This window comes from Ascaphus truei, chromosome 1 (assembly GCF_040206685.1).
Source record: "Ascaphus truei isolate aAscTru1 chromosome 1, aAscTru1.hap1, whole genome shotgun sequence".
Classification (NCBI taxonomy): Eukaryota; Metazoa; Chordata; class Amphibia; order Anura; family Ascaphidae; genus Ascaphus; species Ascaphus truei.
The window spans coordinates 503312766-503328403 of NC_134483.1; the positions used below are offsets into that span (position 1 = coordinate 503312766).

The 15638-nt window shown below is 42.7% G+C and overlaps 1 protein-coding gene across 2 annotated transcripts in view; it reads right to left on the reverse strand.

The window, feature by feature from the left end:
* Positions 1-15638, reverse strand: part of CRMP1 (collapsin response mediator protein 1) — a 61515-nt gene that overhangs the window by 21623 nt on the left and 24254 nt on the right. For both annotated transcript variants that reach the window (XM_075569612.1, XM_075569621.1), the window contains exons 2-3: positions 2743-2831; positions 880-1064 (exon numbers count right to left, since the gene is read on the reverse strand). In XM_075569612.1, coding sequence (XP_075425727.1) covers positions 880-1064; positions 2743-2831 — 274 coding nt within the window. The remainder of the gene's footprint in view (positions 1-879; positions 1065-2742; positions 2832-15638) is intronic.

Sequence of the window (15638 nt, forward strand, 5' to 3'; positions counted from 1 at the left end):
GGTCCAACATTACAACCCATCACTGTTAAGATATGGGTTATTTTTTATACTCAGAGATTTTGAGTCTAAAACTAATTCTGCCGTTGCAAATGTTACAACGGATGGGTGGGAATTAAGGACACACCCACAAAAGGTGGGGTTCATCTGTGTGACAGAGGCAAAGTTAGGATAAAAAAACATTCATTTATAATATGAAATTGAATGCAACATAGAGGGTGTGTTTTGCCAATACACACGTGGATTCTCTTATTTCTAACTTCAAGCCTCTTTGATGGATCTGATATTGTTATGTGGTAACATATGTTACATTTTCTGTTTTATGTCCCTGTTTATTTCTTGAAACTGTCTGCAATTATTATATTGTATGTTCTTGTAATATTTATTTTTTCTGTAAGTACTGTACTATTTTTGTATATTAAATCTTAAAGTCATATGTACTGTCTTTGGGCTCTAATTTAACGGTGAAGATGCTTTAAAGAGAGTAATGACATTTTCAGACATATTTTGCTACAATATGTTTGTGTGTGTTAATATGTTTGTGTGTGTTAATACATGTAGTCTCTTTCCTCGTAAGGAGGAGACCGAGGACTCCTAGAGGTATGACCTTCACATTATCCCTGGTGGTGGAAGCATATTGAGATGTAGTGTTACAAATTGGGGGTAGATATAGCTCATATTAGGGACAATATGGGGAGATAAGTAAGTTAGCTGGAGGTATTAACCGTTGTCGCATACACATGTGATGTCCTCACAGGTGGGCTGTTCGTGATAACCACATCTAAGATATACATACTCTTAATTCTAACCATTTTTATACTAAGGTTCCCAGCATGGCACATGGTCTTTACTGTCTAATAGGACATACATTTTCATACTTACTGATCATAGTGGTACCTCCAGCCACAGCGGCCTTTGTGCCTTGGTAGAAGTCATCAACTGTTGACATACCCAAATAGGGCTTTTGAAGATATGTGTTCACATCAATCCCGCCAGGGATAACCATGCGTCCATTGACATCAATGGTTTTCACTCCACCCGGAACAATCAAATTCTCTCCTATTTGTCTAAATAAATTTGCAGTCATGATAAAACAATGAATTTGTTTGTTGTACCAATAGTAAAGTATCCAAATAGTGTTACAAGAAATTACATGTGCACCATAATTCTTTAATTCCAATCAGTGGTGGTAGTGTGATGGTTCTGAGGGGTACAAACTAAGGACCAGTACGTTTGTATTTGTGACCCCTGGTACCAATTCCCACAATCCCCAGAATATCTTTTTCTCACTATAATTAAAGAAGAATGCAAAAAAAGTGTTTAATAGCTCTTGAACGGACTAAATAAGGGTTCTTATGATAACTTGTCCAAACAGGGTGTTATACAAACACAAGACATGCTTATCTCCATGTGCACCTCTGAATCTGGCCCTGTATCCTTCTAGCAGTCTTTGTGGGTCATCTTGTGTCTGTCTTTTGTGTATATGTCTTATACAGGTATGTGCTGTTCTGTGTGCTTGTCTCCTTGTGCCACTCTGTGGGAGTTGTTAATTATCTGCGATAGTGGAAATCATGACACTATTGCACATAAACTTAAATCCAAGTAAATGGAGGATTCTGTGCTATAGTGCCCTGATCAGCACTATTGCAGTTTAATGAGTAACCTCTTGCTTGTTAGCCTAGGCATGTCTCGTATGCATATGCTTTTCGTGTCTTTGTGTGTACCACTGAGCATGTCTTTCTATGCCTGTGTATGCAATGCTGTCTCTGTGTGTCTCGCTGTGTATGCATTTCTGTCTCTGTGTGTCTCGCTGTGAATGCATTTCTGTCTCTGTGTGTCTCGCGGTGTATGCATTTCGGTCTCTCTGTGTCTCGCTGTGTATGCATTGCTGTCTCTGTGAGTCTCGCTGTGTATGCATTGCTGTCTCTGTGTGTCTCGCTGTGTATGCATTTCTGTCTCTGGTTGTCTCGCTGTGTATGTCTTTCTGTCTCTGTGTCTCGCTGTGTATGTCTTTCTGTCTCTGTGTCTCGCTGTGTATGCATTTCTGTCTCTGTGTGTCTCGCTGTGTATACATTTCGGTCTCTCTGTGTCTCGCTGTGTATGCATTGCTGTCTCTGTGTGTCTCGCTGTGTATGCATTGCTGTCTCTGTCTGTCTCGTGGTGTATGCATTTCTGTCTGTGTGTGTCTCGCTGTGTATGCATTGCTGTCTCTGTGTGTCTCACTGTGTATACTGTCTCTTTATGACATTGCTGTCTCTTTTTGAGCATATGAATTCATTGAAAACTGTTGCAATTCTGGGGCAAAAAATAATATTGTTTTAATTGGATTTGTCTCTTGATACATACAGTATGGTGCATTGTTTGCCACAGATTTGCACCCCTTTTGTCTTGATACTGTACAGCCAGTCCCATTGTGGGGCTGCAGAGAGAAGGGTACGAACAGGTACATTACCTAGGGCCAAATATGATCCGAATCCAGCTCTGCTTAGACTACTTAGAGCAGGAGTGGGCAACTTCAATCCTCAAGGACCACCAACAGGTCAGGTTTTAAGGATATCCCTGCTTCAGCACAGGTGGCCCAATCAGTGGCTCAGACTGAGTCACTTATTGAGCCACCTGTGCTCAAGCAGGGATATCCTTAAAACCTGACCTGTTGGTGGTCCTTGAGGACTGGAGTTGCCCACTCCTGACAGAGTAAATAAACAATGTGTCCCGTAATAATTACAATATTGCCTCAACACCTACTTTATAAGGCCATCTTCGAGGTAAACATCTGCATAGAAAGACTGGTCATCGTTAATAATTCTCCCTCCTTTTATAAGCAGTCGGTCACTCTGAAAAAAAAAAGAAAACAAGGAGTATGAAGCAAAATAATAATGAGCGCAAGCCCCATTCAACATTAAAACTGGAGAACAAGTGTCAAAAAAAAAAAAAAAAAGATTGAGACGATGTATTATGTGGTGTTACATGTCACATCTCAGTCACTGTTATATCCCTGTGTATCCTTTAATGTGGTCATGGTAATATCACTGTGCCTTTCTTGCATTTCCCATTTAGATGAGGATAACTGTATACATTATGTAATATATATATATATATCAGAAAATAGCCGTGTTAGTCCAGTTGCGATAGTGCAGAATAAATGAGTTCTTCAGTATTAGGTGATACCTTTCTTATTGGACTAACAATTAATGTCATAGGACAAGCTTTCGAGAGTTATCCTCTCTTCTTCAGGTCAAGCAATACTGATATACAAAGGATTCAATGGCTAAAACAGGGTAGAGAGAGGAAAAAAACCAACAAAAAAACAACAACAGATATGTACTGTTGATAAGGTAGGGTGTTGAGTGTTTGAAGCCAGGGGACAGTGTCAAAGAAAGGTGGGGAGGGGAAGGGATGCTGGGGGGGAGAGAAAGTGTGGATAAAAATGGAGGCAAGCAGGATAATTACAAACAATTTTGATAGGGTGTGAGAAAACCCATGTCCACATTAAGTCCTTTGGTTTTGGTGTCAAAGAGTCTTATCGTTCTGAGTTCAATTGTTTTCCGTTCTTGGGTGCTTTTAAACATTCCATTGAGGATTTTGATTTTTAAATCATTTATGGAATGATCTGGTTGTGAGAAGTGATGTCCCACAGGTGAACAGTATCTTCCTTCTTCGTGATGGAGTATAGAGTGTCTGTGCATATTCATTCTTCCTTGTAGTTTTTGGCTGGTTTCCCCAATGTAGCAACCTTGGTCACATTTGTTGCACTGAATCATATGCACTATATTCCTGGATGTGCAGCTGTATGATCCTTTAACATTGAATGTTCTATTGTTATGACTGGCAGTGGGATCTTGGCAAATATGTTTGCAGAGTTTGCAGCGTTTGTTGCTGCACGGTTTTGTGCCATTATCCATGTCTTTAAAATCGTTGTGAAGTTTTCTGCTGACTAATTTCTGTTTGAGGTTTGGTGGTTGCCGGAATGCAAGAATGGGAGGTTTGGGAAAGATTTATTTTAATGTCGCATCCTCTGTCAGCATGGGTTGTAGATCTTTGATTATTTTTCGTATACCCTCTAGGGTAGGGTTGTATGTGGTCACTAGTGGTATGCGTGTGGTAGGTTCTTTCAGTCTGTATTGTAGCAGGAGTTCTCGTGGGGCTTTTAGTGCAGATGTAATAGTTTTGGCAATGGTCTTTGGTTTGTATCCCTTCTGTCTGAACGATTCGGTCAGGGTTGTGAGATGCCTGTTTCTGTCTTCAGTGTCAGAGCATATGCGGTGGTATCTTATAGCCTGGCTGTGTATGATACCTTGTTTTGTATGAGTGGGATGGAAGCTGGAGTTGTGGAGGTAACTGCATCTGTCAGTTGGTTTCTTGTATACATATGTGTGTAGTTTGCCATCTTTCAGTGTCACTGTAGTATATAGAAAGTTTATTAGGTTTGCCGAATAATCCATTTTGAGTTTAATTGATGGATGGAATGAGTTCAGGGACTCGTGGAATTGTTTTAGGTTTTCTTCACCCTCTGTCCATAGTATAAACAGGTCATCAATGTATCTGTAGTATTTGTAGGGTTTGTGGAGGCATGTAGTTAGGAATCTTTGTTCAAGATTTGCCATGAAAAGATTGGCATATTGCGGTGCCATCTTGGTACCCATTGCAGTCCCCATCAGTTGTAGGTACATTTCCTTGTTTAAGCTGAAGTAGTTGTGTGTGAGGATGTATTCTATCAGTTTGGTAATTACATCAGCGCTGTATTTCTGATCCAGGGGAGATGTTGTAAGGAAATGCAGGCATGCCTCAATACCATCCTTGTGGGGGATGTTGCTGTAAAGGGATTCTACATCCATGGTAACTAGCAGTGTGTTGGATGGTAATTGGTTGATGTTGTTAAGATTATTGAGAAAATCTGTGGTATCTTGTATGAAGCTGTTGGTGCTTCTGACTAAAGGTTTGATGATGTTCTCCACTAAGCCCGATATTTGTTCCGTGAGTGTATCCATACCTGTTATAATGGGTCTGCCGGGGTTTCCTGGTTTGTGGATTTTGGGAAGCATGTAGAAGATCCCAACTCCTGGGTTGTCAGGTATTGGTTGCTTCAATTGTGGTTGCAGGTGGTTAGGGAATGTTTGAATGAGATTCATGAGTTGCTTTGTATATTCCTGGGTTGGATCATGTGTGAGTTTCTTGTAGTAGGTGCTGTCTGTGAGTTGTCTATTGCCTTCTTCTATGTATTTATTTGTGTTCATAAGCACCACTGCGCCTCCTTTATCTGCTGGTTTGATGGTGATGTTGTGGTTGTTTCGCAGTTCCTTGATTGCAGATCTCTCCTTGTGATCTTAAGCTCTGTATGTAGCTGTCAAGTATGATGTTGCGTCCTATAGGTGGTGTGAAGTACGTGTTCTTCTTGTTGTTGTACTCCATCATTATGGGGGTGCTATCTTTTTTGTGGAAGTATTCTTTCAGTCGTAGTCTCCTGAAGAATTCTTCTAGGTCTGAGAATAATTGGATTTGATCCAGTTTGGTGGTGGGACAGAATGTTAGTCCCTTGGAGAGAACTGAGGTCTCAGGTTTTGAGAGTTTATAATCAGACAGGTTTATAACTCCATGGCAGGCTGTGTGCTCTTCTGGGTTGAGGTTGTGTATCTGTCTTGAAAAGTTAGTTCTGGTTTCTAGTTCTAAGTAGTTGTCCTGCTTTTTGTTGGTTTGAAATCCCTTATGTTGTGTTCATGGTCTGCAGTCATAATGAGAAAGGAGTTGTAGTTTCTTCTGTTTCTTCTTGATTAAGTTCCGCTGCAGTCTCTTGTGCAGAGTTTGCATATCTTTTTCTAGTTTGTTGGTATTTGCACTGCTTTGCAATTGCAGGGTTTGGAGTATTGTGCATTTTTGCCGTTCTAATTCCTGTTTTTTTCCATATAGTTGATGGATCAGTTGGTTTCTCAGTTTCTCACTGTGGCGTTTGCATTGTTCTTCAGCGAAATGGGAATTGTGTGTTGTTGTAAGTGGGTTTTTGATCTTCAGCCCATTTGGTATCCACTTCCTTCTCTTATATTCTGATAGGAAGTAGATGTCGCTGTTTAGTTGTGATTCCTTTGTAATCAGTTGGGTCAGTGTCTTTTTCATACGGCTATATGGGGTATCTTCCGTCATGAATAAAGCAGTGTACATTTGTGTGTGTACATTTATATATAAAAATCATGCATTTCAATACTTCGTAATTGTATATTGAAAAAATATATTTTTCTAGGTCAGAGACAGCATGAATAATTGGCCAACTAAAGCCTGTATTTGTTATCTGGCTGTAGTTATTCCAGTCCAGGCTTTCTGTATTCCTTGTTACAGCACTTTCACTAATTGCAGCTGAATCCCTTTGCCTATACATACTGTAATCTGGCATTGCTCAGATTGACTATTAAGATGAGCTAACCGGCTGGTTGCTTACTTTGACTCTTATCCAAACTTACGTCAGATGTCTGCTATATTGCTCCTGCAGGTAACCTTATTCAGTTGCAGACTGTGTACTGCCTTCTCCATGTCCAAGCTTGGCCTGTATATTACATTTTGGACTGAGTTTCCTCATGCTTCTACTGCCCAGCATGGTGAATGCTTACACCAGCTGGATGAATCACATCAATGTCTTCTTGGCATTCCATCGTGCCCACCTCTAGCAAACCCTTTTTACTGTACATCTGTCAATGACACTTCTCTTTCATGTCTAGCCCTGGAGTTTTCCTCTAAGTCTTCACCCTCACTGTTCCCTCTCTCTAACTCAAGCATTCCATTTCTCTCCAAACCCAGGTCAAGCTGCTATGTTTTAAGTTCCCTGACTTTAATTACTTTCTGCCAGTGCAGTGCTGTCCTTACTTTAGGACTTGCCAACAGCTACCGAACTGCATTCTACAAGTGCTGGGCACATTCCCATGCTGACCAAAAGTTAAAGGCCTCTTTCCATTCAGCTGGCATCTTGCTGTGTTCTCCTGCAGGAATTCTTGGGTTGAATAGTGGTATCTACCACACCATTCTGTTTCAATCAAGCCCTGGCTATCCTGCTGTTTCAAGCAAGCATGGTTTTGCATGGTTGCATAGTTCAAGGACCATTCCACTCCCTCCTCCAAAGTCCTCTATTGTGGCCAAAACCCCCTCCAAAGCCATCCATAACTGAATTTGCCCAAAGGTCTATGAGATTAAGTTATGGCTCAAATGCCCTCCTCCTAAGGCCTTCATGCCTTAAGTTAGTGGCCCTTAAAGACGCAGGGAGCGTTGGATGAGGGGTGGCGGAGGCCTTTATGTCTCAGCGAACTTCAGAGGAGGGGCAGAGCAAGGCTTGACCTGCCAGAGGCCGTCAGTGTAGTTTCAAGATACTGTGCCCAGGTGCTGGAATAGAATCCGCTGGGTACACATATAAAGTATTTAAATGGCTTTTTTATATTTAATATGGTGCCACAAGGCTTAATATAAGTTTATTTTCTTTAAAGTAGCTTCTGCTATTTATATTTTTGTTGTTTTCTTTATGCAGCCATTTTTTTGTTGTCAAGTTATAGATTGATATCGCACTACAATGTTGTCGTTTATAAAATTCTGGGTATTCCTGGGCAATTAATGCCAAGAATTTTAACTAGTGCACAGGATTTCATTATTCCCTTTATTTTTAGAATAAATTGGATAGTAGAGATACTCACTGGCTCTGGTGTTTTGTAATAATCTCTAAAACCTGAAAAATCCATTTGTTTTGGATTATTGAAACGTGAATAAAAAAATTAAATAAAAATTGGAGCTTTTTTCTGCTTTCTATTTAAGTATTTATGCTATTTTAAATCTATTTATCAAATATAATAAAAATAAATAAGTTGTTAAACCAAACTGGACCTTGCTTGGTAGTATAGAATGGTGGATACACTGGTGCAGACCTGTCAGATCATAGCAAAATCTCTGCCCACCTTATAAGATTTTCTAGTATACCCCAAGGTAATGTTAACTGTGACAGTGATAACCCAATAAGGTTGCTACATATATAATTATTTATTACATATTCATCTATATGTAGGTCTAAATATAGGCATGTATAATATTATACATTATATATGTGCAAAATGTAATAGGTTTGTGGAGGTTACTGCCTTCAGCATTTGCCATCAAGATGCTTTTAATAAACATTTATTTTTAAACATTTTTCACATTTTTGTAAAGTTTCTCACAACAATAAGGTCTGATTTTGAGACATCTTTAATGTGCTTTGCTGTAATATATATTTACCAAATTGGTAAACAGCCCTTTCCTGCAGCCACACTTCAGAATACACTAATTAGAAATACATTTGAATAGTGCTGTTGAATTGACTAATTTAGCATGTTTTTACATATACATTGAATTATTCAAACCAATGTGCTAAAAGTAGTGTGAGTGAAACTTCACTGTTATACGAGAGGTGCAAACCTAGCATAATCCTTTTGGCACAAATGGTTTTCCTTTCCCTTCCATAGTGTGCAACACTGTAAAATGCTTCTTGTCCCTTCGGTGCATCTTTCGTAATGAAACTTTGATGGAAAGGTACCTGTCACCAAATGTATTCTCATGAAGTTCCATTCTAAGATGCCACTGCAAAGTTATATTTGACAATAGACAGAGACCCCAAGTCAATATGACAAACCCAATATGACAAATTATTTAGTTCAATACTATCTGTTTTTTTTTTCTTTTCATAAGTATGGATCATTGAACCACGTCAAACTGAAGACATACAAAAGACAGTATAAAATCGGAAGTGTAGGACCTGCTGACGGGTTTTTGCAAAAGGATTTACTAAATTATCCATATTTATGGAAGAAAAAAAACAGATAAAGTTGAACTAAATCATTTGTCATATTTGTCCAAGCGACACAAATAAATGCAGTGTGTTTGGGTTTTGAGCGTGCTAAGGCTGTGTAAGGTTATATTTAAAAACATACAGGACCCCTATAAGCTCATATTGAACCCCCAAAGTAACCACAATATATATATATATATATATATATGAGTGAAAAGAGAAAAAAGTAACCCGTATGGGAGCACTCAGGTATGCAGTTAACATATAATATTTTATTTATTTGACACAATGCAAAAAAGGATGAATAAACAGTACATGATTAAAAACACTTAAAAAAGGCTTGGACCCCTGTCACGGGTACTACCCATAGACACAAATGGGCAAAACTAGGGAATGACTATGTGTCTATGGGTAGTACCCGTGACAGGGGTCCAAGCCTTTTTTAAGTGTTTTTAATCATGTACTGTTTATTCATCCTTTTTTGCATTGTGTCAAATAAATAAAATATTATATGTTAACTGCATACCTGAGTGCTCCCATACGGGTTACTTTTTTCTCTTTTCACTCATACTATTTTCAACCCGTGAGCACCGCCAATTCTTACTAATGTAAAGTTATTTTTTTTTGGCTCATGGTGGCATTAATATTGTAAAAGTAGATGCGAGGTTCCTTTTCCCCACCCTCCCCCCCTTTTTCCCCCCGTTATTTGAACATATATATGTAACGGTATTTCTGAACCGGCCTGACCCACCCAATCTCACATTGGCCCCTGTGGTCTAACCGGCCCCCATTACAGTGTGGTAGTGTCTGGTGGTGCACCTGTTGGCAACAGGACTCCTGAGTCTCCCGCATGATGGTGTGTGGGGAGGACCCGTCCAGACAGGCAGCTGAGGTAGTGTGCTGAGTCTCACCTAGTTCCAGTGCAGCGCCTCCACCTCATCAGGGTCCCTGCGTCCGCATGGGGATGATCCTGTTGAGGAACTCCTCCGTGGTGCTCCTCTCTGTACATTCACTCCACACATGTACATGAGAGGGTTTGTGATTGAGAACATCTTTATTGATTGATGTGGGCTAGTTGCCCCTCGCAGTAGATATCTAGCCACTCATGTCCAGTCAGTGCCTCCCTTTAAAAGGTGTATCTCTCCTTAGATAGGGATTCCCTATCCCCGCAGGGATCACTGCCCTGTGCCAGGTCCCTGGACACAGTCTCCTCTTCAGTTACTATAACATAACTAGAACTCTCAGTAACTCAGGCTAGTACTAGAACTTGAACTCCTGCCAGAACTCCTCCTCCTCTAGCAGAACTGGACGCAGATCTAACTTTAGACTCAGTGCTGTGCCTTATGTATACTCTGGAAGCTGACACACCTCTGACATCACTAACCATGGAGTCAGAGCATGTGACTACTCCCATCCATACACAGGGCACCCCACCAGGGTGTGAGGGCAAACCTCCATAATTACTGCTGGCATGCCCACAACTTACCAGGCCTTACTGTCAGCAGGAGAGATGACTGTAGCCATTTTACATGACCGCAACATTCTCCCCCTGGTGAATCCCATCGTCCTCGCTGGGACCTAAATTTGTATACCCTTTTCCAGGAAGCACTGAAATACAACACATAATTAGGTTAACTTCACGTACAAATTTCCATGGTGTATAACAAAAATGACTACAGTACATTCCGCCAAGCCCGCCCCGACCAGCAGCCACGAACCCGCGTAATGTATATGTACCCCCTAAAAATAGTGACTCGGGTCAGGTTTCTTAACCTCTCTACCGCCCATGTCCAGGACCGTGACGTGATAGTGCCTAGGCAGTCCCCTCTCAGGCCTATATGTCACCCTGTGCTTGTAAATATTTCTCCCTATGCCCCATACCCGCACTAAGTGCTCTATGCGCTCCTCGGCCTTCTTCCCTATCACGGAACTCCCTCTTCCTACTAAGTGCATTTCAATGGCCTCCCTAAGCCACCTATCCCAGTTGTCCTCTATCTCATCCATAAGAGGCTCAGGGACATACGGGTACTCCAACCCGTGGGATGATTTATACCGAGCCATTATGGTTCGCTCGGCCCTACTTATCCTGGTCAGGTCAGCCTTACCGGCCCTCCCAGGTAACACCCATGATAGGGGCTCATCAGGGTCCACGGGGTCTGATAGGATACTAGGACCCATGGGTTCTATCTCCCTATGCTCAATCTGCAGCCACCGCTCTTGCAACTCTCTGTCCCTTTGCTCAGGTGTAAACTCTCCCACAGCCCACCAGTAATCCACTACATCTTCTCGCCGGATGAGGAACCGAGTGCGGTCCATCCAGGCGGAGTATCCTTCGAATAGTGGGGCCCACCAACGGTTCTCTCTAAATTTATTTGACCCCCCTGACTCCCTATCATCTTCAAGGGAAAATACCCCCGACGACCGTTCAGATCGCGGTACAGACCACCTATAAGATCCCAGGGCCTTTTTCACCGTTGCAGGAACTGCAGGGGGCAACCACCGGCCTACCGCGGCCACTCTCAACTCTCCCCCTCCCCTAGAATCGCCCTCCGTAGCGCCACTGCGCTGTCTTTCCCCAGTCCGTCTCTCCTCCCCCCCCGAAGGTATGTCCATGAGTTCCAGGCTAGGCGGGGATCCCGTGGAACAGGTGACAGGGGCAGGGGCTTTATCTAGGCCAGGGGATGGGGCATAGGGGCGAGTGATAGGACCCCACGGGGTTACGACCCGTTCCTGGCTGTCCGTAGACTGGTCCAATGAGGATATCTCACCCTCCTCAGTCCTCGGATCGCCCATCCAACTTCTGGGCCTTGGAGGTGATCGGGGACCTTCCCCCGATCGCCGAAGCGTCGCTGCATTCTTTCTAGGGGTTCCGCTGTCGCCACCGGAAGTGATGTCCTCCCCGGAACCGGAAACACCGTCATCGCGGGTTGGACCCCCATTCGGGATCTCTTCTTCGATGACGACATCCGGAAGCTCCGGCGTCGTCTTCACCGGAAGTGATGCCGTCTCTCCACGTGCGCCTCGGGCCTGGCACGGCCCTTCTGCTCCTACACCGTCTGCTGGGGCAAGGTAAGTGAAGGGACTCCTCTTACCCGTCCGCAGGGGTGCCGGCATCTCTCGTCCGTCGCCGCCACGTTCTGAGGCGGAGGGACTCCGTCTCTCGGCTCGCCGATCTGCGGGGGACGTTCTGTCTTTCTGACAGCTGCTGGTACCATGGGGTGTCGTCCTCCCTGGTTCTATCCTGGGCCTCGATGTCACCTCCGCTAGTTCACGGAGATCCTCGTCCGAGTATTCTCCCTTCTCGGTGCGGTCAGGAGGTGACCCGACTGTCTCGGTTGCGGCCGACCCAGCCGACTTGACCGGCTCCAGTCCCCTTTCTCCGGGACTCGCACGTCCTATCCACAGTGCGCCAGGGGACTCGGCGGCTCGCCTAGCCTGGTCCCCCGGGGGGTCAGCCGATTGTATCGGTATAAACGTTGGCATAGGCCATAAGTACAGTCTCCCGCAATGTGGGCAACGTGCCGCCATGTTGACCGTGCCTCCGGGCAGCCCGCATTGTAGGCAGAGCCCGACCACCGTCTCGGTGTTAGCCACCCTTACTACTAGTAGCCCGCCGGGTACTGAGTAGGGCTGGGTGGAGACCATAGTTCCCACAGCGGAGGGGCAGGCCATTCTCTTTGTGGGGACCACTTTCAGTGTGGGTCTCTCCAGGTCAGTGGTTCCTCGCAACTGACCGGTAGAAGCTTCTGGGCCAGCCACTTCCTGCTTCGGCTCCTCCTTCCGCTGGCATAGCTGGAACCCGCCCCCAGGGGTTGCAATTATGGGTGGGTCCCACAGGGGAATATCATGCCCCTTAATTAAGGCCGCGCCTCTCTCAGTCCTGGTGGGTGCGGTCTGCGTTTTCGCGCCAGTTTCCTCCTCAAAGCTGGATTCTTTTCCCGCGGCTAGTTCCCGCCTTCTCCTTGCAGCAGCTTTGCGTGCAAAATATCCCTCTTTCTTGCAAATCATTTCCGCGGCCGGAACTACTTTTTGTAGTGGCGCCGTCTGGATATCAGTCCCTGGGCCCAGTGGGTGCATTCCCACAGGCCATAGTTGAAAGTCACTCCCCCTGGTGGAAATCAGGGGAGGGTCCCATAGACTAAGCGGTTGACTCAGCACAGGGGCCGAGTGAGTCACTGTCCATGAAGGAGCAGCCATAGCTTTCGCGCCATGCCCCCCATCAGGGCGGGGCTCTGCTGTTCGCGCCATTCCCGGCCAGCTCTTGGAAAGTTCTGCATCAGCCATTTCCTCTATATATATATTTTTTGAATAAAATGGTCTTTTAGTTTAACTCTTTGGCCAAAGTGTTGTAAGCCCTTGAGCCCCTCCAAGGCAGACAACGTCTCAAGGGTCCTAACACTAAAATAAATTCTTAATAACCTGTACATTACCAGGAAAAATTATTTAAGTCTGATTGAAGCTCTTATTAACCTGTATTATACCATTAAAAGCACTCTGGTTAATAAGAGCTTCAATCAGACTTAGAACTATGCAACTAATTTTGACAGATTTATTATAAATCATTCTTCCTGGTAATGTACAGGTTATTAAGAATTTATTTTAGTGTTAGGACCCTTGAGAGGTGGTCTGCCTTGGAGGGGCTCAAGGGCTTACAACACTTTGGCCAAAGTCTTAAACTAAAAGACCATTGTATTCAAAAGATCTATCTATCTCTATCTCTATCATATATATAGATATAGATATAGATATAAAGCAACTGTAAATATTACTGTATGTTCATTTGCATGTCTTAGACAGGTCTGCAACCCTGTCTTTCCCTATTGTCACCCAGCATACAGCACTTCCACTGCAGCAAGGGATTCTGGGAAATGACATGCAAATGAGCACTCAGTGCCACCTTTTGTCTCAAGCTCGTATTACACAAGCCAATCCTCAAGCCAATGCATGCTGCTTTAAACACAGCTTTTAGACAGAGGCTGGGATGAGATGCAAAGCCATTAAACCCACTCACAGACATGTTTCAACCTTGATGGGTATCATCAGTGTGAGGCTGGTCTTAATGGCTAGCAGGTTTGAGACTAGACTAGGAAATCACCACTACTATTAAGGTTATGGTGGGTAAAAAAAGTGACAAAAACCCTCCACAGTAAAGCATAAAGCAACTGTAAATATTACTGTATGTTCATTTTGGAAGTGCTGTATGCTGGGTGACAATGGGGAAAGACAGGGTTGCAGACCTGTCTAAGACATGCAAATGAACATACAGTAATATTTACAGTTGCTTTATGCTTTACTGTGGAGGGTTTTTGTCACTTTTTTTACCCACCATAACCTTAATAGTAGTGGTGATTACCTAGTCTAGTCTCAAACCTGCTTTGCCATTAAGACCAACCTCACACTGATGATACCGATCAAGGTTGAAACATGTCTGTGAGTGGGTTTAATGGCTTTGCATCTCATCCCAGCCTCTGTCTAAAAGCTGTGTTTAAAGCAGCATGCATTGGCTTGAGTAATATGAGCTTGAGACAAAAGGTGGCACTGAGTGCTCATTTGCATGTCATTTCCCGGAATCCCTTGCTGCAGTGGAAGCGCTGTATGCTGGGTGACAATGGGGAAAGACAGGGTTGCAGACCTGTCTAAGACATGCAAATGAACATACAGTAATATTTACAGTTGCTTTATGCTTTACTGTGGAGGGTTTTTGTCACTTTTTTTACCCACCATAACCTTAATAGTAGTGGTGATATAGATATAGATATATATCTATATATTACTCAGTAGCACTCCTCTTTGACACTTATACGCATATATATATATATATATATATATATATATATATATATATATATATATATATATATATATATATATATATATATATATATATATATATATATATATTTGTTGTGGTTACTTTGGGGGTTCAATATGAGCTTATAGGGGTCCTGTATGTTTTGTAAATCTTGTTCAGTTGGTCCTAGCTGATTTGGAGGGTGGCTCCTCCTTCCCTAGTTTGAAGCTCACCCTCCGACTTTTAAATGGTTAAAGCTTACTCCATTCCACCTTCCACACCCATGGGAACTTCCGTGCAGTTTGATTGTGACAAATCTAATACAGAGTGCTTTTCCTGGTATTATACAGGTTATTAAGCGCTTCAATCAGACTTAGAACTATGCAACTAATTTTGACAGATTTATTATAAATCATTCTTCCTGGTAATGTACAGGTTATTAAGAATTTATTTTAGTGTTAGGACCCTTGAGACGTGGTCTGCCTTGGCGGGGCTCCAGGGCTTACAACACATTGGCCAAAGAGTTAAACTAAAAGACCATTTTATTCAAAAGATATCTATATATATATATATATATATATATATATATATATATATATATATATATATATATATATATATATATGATAAGACACAAAGTTATACCGCATGCACGCCAAATATAAAGGTTACCCAAATATGTGATATATAATCAATAGACAGTGGTGCTCAATGGATAATGGTATTATAGCACAACAAAAAAGCATCCATATAATAAGCACACGGGTATACCAAAGTAGAATCTAAGTAATACATTCTATTAATGATGGGTAAAAACAGGGGATGAAATATTAAAAAGGGAGGGGGTCTCCACAACGACAATTCTAATAACCTTGGGAACTGGATATGATACAAAGACAACTCAATGGTTGTGAGGGTGTACTGGCGTAATGGACTAAATTCGTGGCATAGGGTGCAATAATACTGCTATAGATGGAATAAGCAGATAGCAACCGAAATAGATCTCCCAACCAGCAATATTGGTACAAAGGAAAATACCAGCCAACGTGGCACAGGCAACCA